This window comes from Coccinella septempunctata, chromosome 7 (genome assembly GCF_907165205.1).
Source record: "Coccinella septempunctata chromosome 7, icCocSept1.1, whole genome shotgun sequence".
NCBI lineage: Eukaryota > Metazoa > Arthropoda > Insecta > Coleoptera > Coccinellidae > Coccinella > Coccinella septempunctata.
This window is the reverse complement of record NC_058195.1, coordinates 28,388,523-28,401,246: the sequence shown is the minus strand read 5'-3', so window position 1 is coordinate 28,401,246 and position 12,724 is coordinate 28,388,523. Positions and strand designations below refer to the sequence as shown.

General features: G+C 35.6%; 2 protein-coding genes across 2 annotated transcripts in view; both read right to left on the bottom strand.

Moving 5' to 3' along the window:
- Positions 1-488, bottom strand: part of LOC123318083 (protein henna) — a 53,884-nt gene extending 53,396 nt beyond the window's left edge. The window contains exon 1 of the mRNA XM_044904780.1: positions 160-488. Within this exon, the coding sequence (XP_044760715.1) occupies positions 160-246 (87 nt within the window). The 5' untranslated portion in view covers positions 247-488. The remainder of the gene's footprint in view (positions 1-159) is intronic.
- Positions 489-6,252: 5,764 nt separating this feature from the next.
- LOC123318084 lies at positions 6,253-7,160 on the bottom strand. The gene is made up of 2 exons (XM_044904782.1): positions 6,476-7,160; positions 6,253-6,402 (listed from the first exon to the last, which is right to left on the bottom strand). Exons 1-2 carry the CDS (start codon positions 6,693-6,695, stop codon positions 6,299-6,301), a joined length of 324 nt encoding a protein of 107 aa, XP_044760717.1. The 5' UTR covers positions 6,696-7,160; the 3' UTR covers positions 6,253-6,298.
- Between the last annotated feature and the right edge of the window lie 5,564 nt (positions 7,161-12,724).

Here is a 12,724-nt window from a genome sequence, read left to right as displayed (position 1 = left end):
ATAGTTTTCCATAATAAGGAAATGAGAAAAATACATTGTACCCATTCCTGTTGGTTTTGAAAAATATTTCATTTTTGATAGTCAGTGATGCAAACATTTATTTAGCCACATCAATTGTTCATTCTTTAGATTTTCAAAGAGTTGAGAAAAGAGACTCACTTGATCAGGAGGACTAGGCAATGGACTGGCAGGGTGTCCTTCTTTTCCATTTTCCGCATTTTTGATATCTCTTGGCGTAGACATCATACTGAAGATTCAAACTACACACTTCTGAGAGCACTACTCTTAAATTTCACGATTTGTTTTATTTGCTTTCAATGATGAACCGGTCTTCTATATTCGAGTTCAAGATGAAATGTTATGGATTGATTTGAATTACTCGTATATCAAAATAGTTCAGATGATGAAATACGAATATCATGTTGTTTAATAATTATTTGATAAATTAAATGTAAACCACCATTGCAACACGTCTGATATCTTAACTGCATTCCCACGAAATGGATCTGCGTATTTATTTTCAATTTTATTTTAATCGGTTTCGAAGCTGCTCGGAAACCTGTCGTAAACCTAATTATTGTCATCTTCCGATATAAAACAGAAAATTATATTGGGTATACAGGGTGTTTCATGAGTTGTTGGCCATAGCCTGATGGTGAATGCAGGTAATCCAGGCCTTTCAGAAAACTTGCCTGTTTTGTAACCTAAGGCTAGTTTCGGTGATACGGGGTGATTCATGAACATAAATTTGCGATAGCCATAACTCTGGAATGCAAGGTCCGATTTCGATCAAATTTTATGGTTTTGTTCACTTCAGAAAGTTCTTTCAAACGGCTGATTAAATATCCATATTTTTAGGGCAGTACTCAGAATATCATGATTTTTCTTTCATGCCCCAAAATCTACATCCCTTACAAAAATTTCGTCATTGCCATTAGAAACTATGTTTTTTTTCTAAGGAATCCAATTTTCACTTTGCATGGCATATTTGTGAGAAGAGAATACGAACTGGATGAATTAATCTTTCATGCAATTTTTTCGAATTGCGGTCCTGTTTTTATTCCTTTAGGCCCGGTACTTTCACCTGCGAATAACTAAATTTATTCGATAGATAAGTCATATTCGTAGGATAAGTAAAAATGCAGACTATTCACTTTCAGATATTTTCAAATATGAACAGAGATCTAATGTTGGTACGTCATTATAGATATAATTTTTTAGATTCTGGATGTATGGTTATTCTTTGTGTGATTTTCACGGAATATTCGCTTTATAGTTGGAATCATGACAATTTCTTCAATGCGGTATCTTATTGTACATTAATCAGTGAAAAGTAGTATACCGTGTTTTTATAGAATTACTATTCGTCAAATAATTTCATGTGAAAGCACCGAAATAAGGCATCCTTCAGATAAAAATTATTCGACAGATACCGTCAAACGGGGTGAAATGGATCAACCGTGTTTTCCCGCCATAGACATAGAGACATGGACTGAGCAATGTCAGCATGAAATTGGCTTTTTTTTATAGAAAGAGAGAAATGATGGTCGGGCACAAGAAGATATAGGAAAGGAGGCGCAGGTCACCAGTTCGTCGGGAAAATTATGACGTCATTGGACGCTTATGTCAAGCTAAATAATTGACAGAACTGGTGTCTTTAGCAGTGGCGTAGCTTAACGACGTAAATTATTCAGAATAATCTGAATAATCGTTAGGAAAGATTAACTTCGTCATTAGTGAGCACTGGGAAGACTTTTAAAAGGTATTGGTACTTTATAAATAAGTTTGTCAATGTAGAAAATGCTGCACGTTTGAAATGCGTTATTTCGAAAACTGAAATTTGAATGTTCAGTCTATATAATTAATAAGTATTCAATTCATTTTGCAGATCCTTATTCGAAATTCGCTCGATAGAATTCAAAATCACGTGCAATATTTTTCAGGTCTACAATACAAGAAGATGCCAGGATTCAAAGGTTGATTTAGATATTTTGAACGAAAAATCCCTATTCATAGAGATATCGACAAGCTGAAAAATATCAAAAACGGACTAGTGATTGTCGGAAAGATTTGCTGAGTTGTTTTCTGAATCTGAGAAAAGTTATTCATGTCCAATATTTTAATATGCTACTTAAAAAGCCGAAGCGACAAGGGATCTCTCTTTGCACTGACAAATTGGCAACAACATGCACAAAATAATTAATTATTTTCTGTTTTTTGCTTTCATCATGAAATACATTTTTTCTTTGGATCCCACATATGCATATTATTTCGCCCTGTTTGACTTCAATGCTCCCTTCTCCAGCTTTTCCAGTAATTTTTCATTTTGATTTATAACGATGATCCATTCTCATATTGAAATTTGTCTTATCTGCTTTGGACGCTTAGGCTATACATTCCGTATTCAATTTCATTATTGTCATTATATCAATACATTTTTGATTAGTGAGCTAATAATTCCTATTTGAATGATATAGGATGATTGTTGAGTATTTCTCATTCATCTCGGTTCAAGATATATCAGTATAGAGAGAATATTTTAAGGTATACAGGGTGTATATAAAAGAATTTGTGGAAAAGGCGACAAAATCAGTTTTTCACAGAAATGCTCCATTTTCGATAAACATTCAAATATCTTTTTTCGTGAAGAATGTTATCACCTGTATATTACCTTAGACAAGGAAATACATGCCAAAATTATTCAGATGTATGAATACTGTTTGAGGTCCGGAGTATTCCCAGAAATATGGAAAAAGGGCACCATAATCACCATTGCCAAACACGGTACAGACCATCATAAAATACAAAATTATAGACCCATAACACTGCTGCCTGTACTGGGAAAACTTCTTGAAAAAATAATTAAAAGAAGACTGGAAGAGAAAATTAAGAACGCTATCCCAAAGAGCCAATTTGGATTCCGCTCAAAAAAGTCAACAATTCATCCTCTTACTATATTTGTATCCAACACACAAAACGCCCAAAGAACCCGGAAACAGACAGCTGCTGTTAGTTTGGACATCAACAAGGCATTCGACAGCGTGTGGCATAAGGGCCTAATTTTTAAGTTACACAAACTCAATACTCCGAACTATTTAATAAAAATGGTGAAAAGTTTTCTGGAAGAAAGGAAACTCTGTGTAAAAATCAATGAGACAACATCCACCTCATTCTCACCAGAACAGGGTACACCACAGAGTTCACCCCTTTCCCCTTTGCTCTTTAATATTTTCTGCTATGACATACCTGAGAACAATAGCAAAGATCAGTATCTCCTGCAATATGCCGATGACACCATTATAATCTCGCATGGAAAAACCGTAGCTAAGTGCATAAAGGCATTACAGCTTTACATGGACCGATTGATAACCTGGTTTTACAAATGGAGGCTACATCCCAACCCTGAAAAATCTAAATTCATAATCTTCAACCACAAGATCAGACCAAGTTCTCCTCTAGTTCAGATAGACAGTAGAAATATAACTCCGTCTCCGTCAATAAAGTACCTTGGCATACAAATCGACTGTAAACTGAATATGAAGCTTCAATCAAACCTCTCCAAGAAAAAAACAATTGCGAGAGCGAAACATTTCAAATGTCTCACCTACAAGAACGAAGGAATAAGCATTGAAAATGCCACAAAAATATACAAAACAGTTTGCAGACCAATTCTGGAGTACGGGCATACATTATATGCAAATGCCACAAATTCGGTATTAAAAAATCTAGAGGTAGGGGAGAGAACATCTCTGAGAACAATAACACGAATGAGACACCTCAATAAATTACACAATCCATCCAATGAACTACTCTACAGAAAGACCAAAATACAGCCAATAATAGAAAGACTGAAAATTTTAAATGGCAGATTTTTCAATCGGGTCAAAGAACTGGAGGATATATATGGCATGTTCCACAGAGATACAGCGAGCAACCCACTTAGAAAATTTCCAGACCAAACAATCATGGACAGTCTCACGTCCATGGCTATGTAGATCAATAAAAAATTAACCTAATTTAATATATAATAGACTAACCTTTTTTTTTTTTGCTACATCGATGTATCTAAATGTACAAGGCTGAAGGACTTTGGTCGATGGCCTTTGACTGTGGTCAATAAATGACAGTTATTATTATTATTATTTGTATATTACCTTTTCGGAATCCTCACAAAATAGGCAACTTCTCAACGTAATATGCAGAAAAGGTCTAGTGTCTTTTTTTTATACCACGTCAGATAGAATCAAGCACAAAAAAACACTTCCTTCAGAACATGAATTTCAATTTTGTTTTTCAAAATCCCTGTATAATATTTTGTGGTATTTTTCATTGCATGAATTGAAGTAATCATTCAACAAAATTTACGGAAAAAAACTGATTCGAAAAGTATTTAATTGTAGCTTCCGCAAGAGAGAAAGCATTTTGAGTTAAAAAATTCAACATTTTAATAAAACAACAAATATCTCGAGAACTGTGAGACTTTCATATGAACGAATTTTTCACATCAGGTAGAGCACATTCTGATCTACTTTCCGTTTTCGTTTGACGAGGTCTTTACGGGACACCCTGTATATCAAAAAATAATACTACATTTTAAATATTTTGACCTATATTATGACAGCATAATTTTAAGGCAATATTGAAACACGGGACTGCTAATTACTTATATGTATGAAAAGATACAGTTATAGAACATTAATGAGAGGCTACAATTGGGATGGTATGGTTACATTGATTCAAATTCTTTTCAATTATCTCTTTTAACTAACCCTTTTAATGATAAGCTTCTGTGTTGTCAGGAATCATTAAGCTACTACAGTTTTTTTCATTAGGTGTTCATTACGACATTGGTTTCACTCTATCAAACCAACTTATAGAACTGAGCCATATGATAAATTTTTCGTACTCAACATATCCATATTGATTTGAATAATGACTGCACCATTTTATTTCTTTCACTAAGCTCATTAATGGTACTTTCCTACTAAACTTCTAGTCGAGACACTTCTCTTGGAAGTTCCAATAACAGTTAGCCATTATAGGATAGTGTTTTCCTGCAGTACCTGGAATTAAACCTCTTATCCGGAAACAATATACCTAAAAACAAAAATTAATTGGAAGGAATTTTCTACTAATCTGTTGAAGAAGAACAAGGACATCCTTGAAAAACTTTAACAAGAGAACAGGCTGGACTTATGTTGATGAACCCTTGCATACTAGGATTGTTTCCTTCTCTATAGTCTCCTTATTTTACAAAGTACATGCAGGTAGTTGATGTGCCTCAAGTTAATTGTTGACATATACACCAACTTCTTTTGCTGAATTTTCTAGGGTATGTGTTGAACATTTCAATGGAAACTGATTATGTTACGAGAAAAGTTATAAAGAAGCACATGTAATAATGAAAAATTATTTTATATACCCAGCCTTTCTGAGTTGAGAATTGAAATAATAGATCGGTTTTCAGCACATTTCTGACAAGTCTGAAGGTACTTTTTGAAATATCATACTTACTATTATAAATGTATCAAGAAAAACTGAATTGCTTTCCACTATCGTACTTGTTCATCAATTAGACATAGTTTATACTTATACGGTTTTCTCACATATTTCCTGAAAGTTCATCTTTTCTCATCTGTCTTTTCTAAATCATGATACTTATAGACGGAGAGCCAGAGCCAAAAAAAGTCTCTGAATTTCTTAAGCCTGGTTTTTTCTCAGGTGATTACAATCATAATATACAATAAAATGCTGCGGTCAGTCAAGTGGATGTTAGAACATGTGCCTCTGGTCTGGTGCGCGGTCAAACATGTCGTGATAACCGACATAACAAAATCAATTTCTTAAGGCTGAAACTTTATAAACTTTTGTATTTTGGTATGTAAATCAAAATTATGATAGTCAGTCAACGTCCGATCGGGACACAGCTGGTCAGTCAGCTTCAATGTGCGTAGCGTCGTTTATAAGGATGCAATTCGTTTATTGAGCGTGAAATTTTTTTTGTTACTACTACTGACTATATTATTGATAAATAAAATGGTCAGTCGGCCATTCCGTAGACCAACGCCCGTCAGTCAGTGGATAAGAAATTAAATTTTTTCGCTCCCTATAGATATTACATCATACTCATTCAAAGTATAACACATTTATTTTAATGAGCAACTGTTCTTTAAAATCTCAGAAATAAAATTCGTTCAAAATCAACAAGATACTTAACGAACGTGGGTATACGCACAAGTAAGAACTCATTGATTTTCAAACATTTCTAATATTTATTTAATTCATTAACGATAACAAGCTATAAAGAATCATCACATGATTCATAATCTGAATCTTCATCTGAATCCATATCATCATTTTCACTATCGTGATCTGACAAGTCGAGCTCGGGTGTTGCAGAATCTGAAAAATAAATAAAATTCAGTAAAAAAAGTATTTTTGTGATTGTTTAATCCAGATAAAGATATTTCTATACCTGTATTTTCTTGTAGAGGTGGAATAATGACATCTTGTACAAGTTCTGGTAATTGGTCACCTTTGAACCAATCAAAGTCATATTTCTCATCCACCAATTTCCACCCGTAGTCTGTAGGAGATAGCTCCGTTGGAATTTGACGGTGAGCATTACGCCAAATATTTGAAATGAAGCTCACTCTTAAGAACTGCTGCATCAATTCCGATTGGCATGGTGGCATACTCGACCCATCTATATTCTTTATTTTAATTTTAAAAGGATGATTTGTGGTGCTTAAACATTTATACGTCTGTGAAAATAAAACGAATCTTGCCTCGTCAATTGATTTAATTTTTTTCAAGCCGTATAAATGGCAAATTCTTGAACCTTATTGAACATGTTATTTTAGTTGCTTGCATCTACAAGTTCAAGGTCAGCGAATGTTTTTTGAAAATCTTCGCTTTGCTTAATTATCTGCAGAGGTTTTTTTTACCTTTCCTGTAAAAAGCTGGGTTAAAATCACATCCAGTCAAAGCATGCAGTCCAGGAAGAGCATTGCAAACTGAATTTCCCAATTCTTGATGCATTCTACTGACATTAATCATCCTTTGATGCTTTCCAGTCACACGTCCAGTCCAGTCTACGCACATTAAAGCTGACTGACCAGCTCTGTCCCGATCGGACGCTGACTGACTATCATAATTTTGATTTAAATACCAAAATACAAAAGTTTATAAAGTTTCAGCCTTAAGAAATTGATTTTGTTATGTCGGTAATCACGACATGTTTGACCGCGCACCAGAGGCACATGTTCTAACATCCACTTGACTGACTGCAGCATTTTAATGTATGTATATTATGATTGTAATCACCTGAGAAAAAACCAGGCTTAAGAAATTCAGAGACTTTTTTTGGCTCTGGCTCTTGGACTATTACTCAAGTGAACTCTTATATTATCAATTACACATTATACATGTGTCTTCAGATGTGACGGAGCGTTGTTCAGGAGCTCCTATATCGAGATCTAATTCTCCAGAATCAGATTAGAAGAAAATTTGAAAATTGTTCAGTACTCGAGTGCTTACTTTATAGTCATTTTATTTAACACTATTCCCGATAATTTTCCGGTTTTGAGTGTCAAAATGGCTGATCGATCGTGCAAAATCTGTACAAAACCAGTAAACAGAAAGAATCCAGGTCTGCAATGTAGTAGTTTTTGTGCCGGATTTTATCATGGTCAGTGTGTCAACATCGCCAGCAATATGCTCGATAATTTGCGTTGCGAGGGTGTCACGTGGACATGTTTAGATTGTCAGGGTACACAACGTACATCTGTTGAAGAACCCACGACACCTCGATCGCATCATAATACTGGTGACTCAGCGTCACATGCTCTTGAGAAGATACGTGAGGAACTTGCTAAGATTCGTGAGTCACAGGTTGTGCTCCTGCAGTCTGTCGATTTCTGTAGCAATAAAATTTCCGAGTTCGAGAAGGAAATTAAAAGATTGAACGAATACACACGGAAAACTGACCAGCTCTATGAGGAGAACAAGAAGATGAAAGGTGAAATCAACGATCTACAGGTTAAAATGAACGATTTGGAACAGGTTTCTCGTCTTAATAATGTTGAGATACAGGGTGTCCCAGAAAGGAGTGGGGAGGATTTACATCGCTTGGTTGAAAAAATTGGTGAGCACATTGGCTGTGCTGTGGATTCCGGTACTATCGACTATGTTCACAGAGTGCAGTCTAATCAGAAAGCCCCTAAAAGTAAAACCAAAAATATTATCGTTAAATTTAATTCTAGGAAGGAAAGAGACCGTTTTTTGATGGCAGCGAAAACAAAGCGCATCAGGAATGGCCGTTCATCAAAATTATCAATCGAAGGTGTTTCGGATGAAGTTTATATCAATGAGCATCTCACTCTAGCTAACAAAATCTTATTCAGGGAGACCCGACAGGTTGCAAAGACTAAGCACTATAAGTATGTCTGGTCTAAGAATGGTTTTATATTCTGCAGGAAAACCGATTCCTCTAGGATTTTCTTCATTAAGAACCAGGACTCGTTAGAGAAGTTGTAGGACCTCTACACCGCAGTATTAGCTCATTACCTAGCCGGTCTCACTTTATGGATAGGTTGTTTATATATGGACAGAATGTTAACGGTCTACGTTCCAAATTGACAACTTTCAAATTGAATGTTTCAAACATGAATGCAGACCTATACCTGATAACTGAATCTAATCTTGATGGTGGTGTCTCGGATGCGGAGGTTTGTGATCTGTCTGTGTACAGGATTTTTCGTCGTGACCGGGAAAGTGCCGCTACTATTAAAAACAAGAAATCCGGGGGTGGAGTGTTGATTGCTGCTCGGTGTCGGTTGGATGTTGTGCAAGTGGAGATCCTTGTGGTGTTCCTTGCTCTGGAGAGAAAGATGTTGAAAGATGTCTAGTGAGTGTAACAATTTCTATATTCCTCTGAATACTATAATAGAATGTTGGATTTGATTTTCTGTTCGAGAACGAAACCTGCCAGTTTGATGCAGAGTATCATTCCCTTGGTCGATCAAGATTCTCACCATCCACCAGTTGAATTTTATGTTCCTTTTTCTAGGCTAAAGAAGTTTAAATTATCGGTTTCATATTTTCTAATTTCAGGAGGGGTGATTACACTGAACTGAATAATTTTTTTCTTTCTAAAGACTGGGACAATATCTTTGATATCTCTGTTGAACAGGCCGTTTCCGTTTTCTACGAAATTCTTAAGCAGGGTACAGAGTTGTTTGTTCCGAAAGTTAGGATCAAAAATAGAAAATATCCGTCTTATTTTTCCAATACAACTATCGATGTAATTAAACTGAAGAATAAATTTCACAGAAAATGGAAGAAGTTCGGTTGTGAATATTATTATGAAAAGTTTAGACACTTGAGATTTAAGAGTAAAGACATAATACATAATGATTATAAGCTATATATTGATGCTGTGCAGGAACAAATAAGGACTTTTTTGGAACTATGTATCTAATTGTAAAAAGGATTCTTCTGTACCCTGCACAATGAAATATAATGACTATAGCATAGGGAGCTGAGGACGTATGTAATCTTTTTGCTTCTTATTTCCGTAGTGTGTACGAACCTGTTGGACAGGCTTCTGACAATGTTTGAATTTGGGAGGGAGTTGCCCACTTCCCTAGCTGCGCCAGTGCCTTAATTCAAAAGACTGTTTATATGTTCGTTAGAAATTTATTTTCTTTGTTTATTGTATTTTGTTTTGAAACAAAACATGTTTAGTTTTACACAGAAAGAATAAGGGTTTTTATATTTTCTCAATGATTCTAGTTCTGATTACACAGCACTTGTTGGACTAAGGATTCAAAACACATTTTTTTTTCATTTCATCTGATCCACATCCATCCTCGGATCCTCGTATAGTTAAAGTGAATATCCATTGATTTTTAAAATGTGATCGCACTTCAACAAAAAAAATTTCAAAAACTGTGCAGCCAAAAACTTTGGTAAATAGGCCGATCGATAGCAAAAGGATCATAGAATCTATATTATAAACGCCAGCCCGCTCGCACTGATACCTCGATTTTGGATTCACTTCACTCCGTTTGACGGTACTTATTCAACATAGTCAAAATTTATTCGAAGGTGAAAGTATCGGGCCTTAGTAATATTATTTAATGCCTTCTCTAGAGATTTTGACACTTTAAAATTCTGTTCAACTCGTTTTCATTTTAAATCCTCAGTTCCTACTGAGTGTGAGTAAAAAAGTGATTGAAAGTATGCATAGTCAAAATATGAATTCTTTTGGAATTACATTTTGAATTTAGATTCAAATGTAGTAAACCCGCTTGAGAAATGTAATACGTGAGTGAATTCGCTTTGAAACACAAAAATTTTGACATCTTGGTTGATTAGGTGGTGATACGGGCTCGACAACACCTAATCAACCAAGATGACAATTGATGTTTTAAGTCCATTATGATGTATTTTACACTGAAGAAGGCGGATGCGCCGAAACGTTTGTATGAATAAATTATTTCACGTTTTTCAACTATAACCTAGACACCCAACAAATAAAGTCAAACACGTTGATATATAAATAACTATGAAAAAATGAATTTGAATTTACTTCAGAAAAACCTGACTATAATTCACATGACAATTGCCATCTCAATTTATTCAAAGGGTTTCCATTAACTTTTAAGCATTAAAACGATTAATGTATTTTCATTTCAGAAAATTAGTTTGAAGAAACATACACTTGTTGAAGTGATATAATTTCTTTGGTAATTTATTGCCGATTTTCGATTGTCCTACGACCACCATTATGAGATAAACTCTGTTTCCCAGGTTATGTAACAAAGATTTGGACAATTCCGACCCTGCTGCGGAGTCGAAGTACCGGAGGGTAGTAAATATTCTTACAGATTGCTGTACATGAATTGCAACCAAATCGAAGCAGACTGGCATGGCACTACTGCCATCATGGAAGTTTTTAGTTGCTATGTACCGCCACTTTACGGCCTACAATTTCGGCTTCATTTCGTTGAACCGCGTTGTTCCTCTAGGTGGGTTTAATACTCAATGGTCTCACCTAGTTCTGTCAGTTGTTCACTTACTTATTATGTTTACTTACGTCCAGTTTCATAATCAAATTTAAAGTCACTTTAAGCTTAAAGCTTCCTTCAGTGTCTTTTTAGTAGGATTAAAGGAAGCTTTAAAATTAAAGCGACTTTAGGTTTGATTATGAAACCGGCCGTTGTACATATGTTTCATCAATCATATTTTGAACAACTGACAGAACTAGGTGAGACATAACTGTCCTGTTAAGTTTCATTCTAATTGTTCTTCGTTAATGTATGTTGTTAAAGTACACTTCTACATTTCTGATGGTGTTATAAAGGGTGTTTTTGGACTCCTTTCCTTTTGTTCGTTTTGGTGAAAAAATAGAAGCATTCGATGGACCGAAAAAAATTACATGAAAAAGTTACTCTCCTATCATCGACAAAATTAAGAACATATTGATCATGGCCTTGTCCGACATCATGACGCGCGGACGTGGTATTATTTGCGCTCGATGTAATGTCAAAGTTGATAGATATGATGATTCCATCAACTGCATTAAGTGTAATAATGGTTATCATTTGAGATGTGTGAATTTAACTCTAGAAAGTTTCAATAAATTGCGTGAAGATACCTCACAAAAATGGGTTTGTGATGACTGTCTACAACCTGATGTTGCCGATGCTGGTGCAATGATTTGAAATCATTGATAGTATCGCAAAATAAACAAATCAGCGACCTCAAGAAAGAAATATGTACTCTTAAAAACATTATGGCGACAGCTGCTACCGCTGATAATACCCCTTATTTCAGCCTGCCGGAATTCCCTCGTTGAGTCATCGATGCATGTAGCCGGCGCTGATAACACCCAGATTTCAATCGGCCGGAATTCCATCGCTGATACGTCGATGCATACTGAACAAATTCATCTCGATGCTCAAAACATTCCTAATTTTATTAATGATAGCAATGTTAATGCCTCTAAAGAGAGCGGATTCAATGGGAGTCGGCAGAATGGGAGAGATAATTCATCGGGTTGGACTGTTGTAACATCGAATAAAAATAATAAGAAAAATAAAATCAAACAAAGTTCACCTAGGGCCGAGACACCACAAATTCCCCCTGCCAAACACAGAGAGGGTACTAAAAAAGTACTGAAACCGATAGTGGGAACCTCGAAGACGGGGAATCTACATGCTGTCCCGAAGATTCAATTCTCGCATATCCATATTACACGACTCAGCCCGGAAACATCTACGAATGAGCTGCTGGACTTTTTCGATGGGAACATACCCAATGTCTCTTGTGAAAAATTAACTTCTAGGAAGCCTGAGATATACTCGTCATTCAAGATTACTCTACCCACGGAATTTTTGGACAAAGTCTTAAATCCTGACTTCTGGCCTGCAGGGATTGCAGTGAAAAAGTTTTTTATGAAACGACGCCTGTCCAACACTGCTTCGTGAAAAACAGAGCCAGTTCAACGTTTGTACCATTTTCTGATCGCTGTCACGGAGAACTCAATGGTTATAATCAAAATGTTCGTGGTCTGAATATGAGGTCTCATGAATTCAGGAATTCAGTGTCGAGTGGTGATTTCGATTTTGTATCTATAACTGAGACTTGGCTGCAGGATGGGATACAGGATGGTGAGTTGTTTCCTTCTGAATACGATGTGTTTCGGTCTGACAGGGAT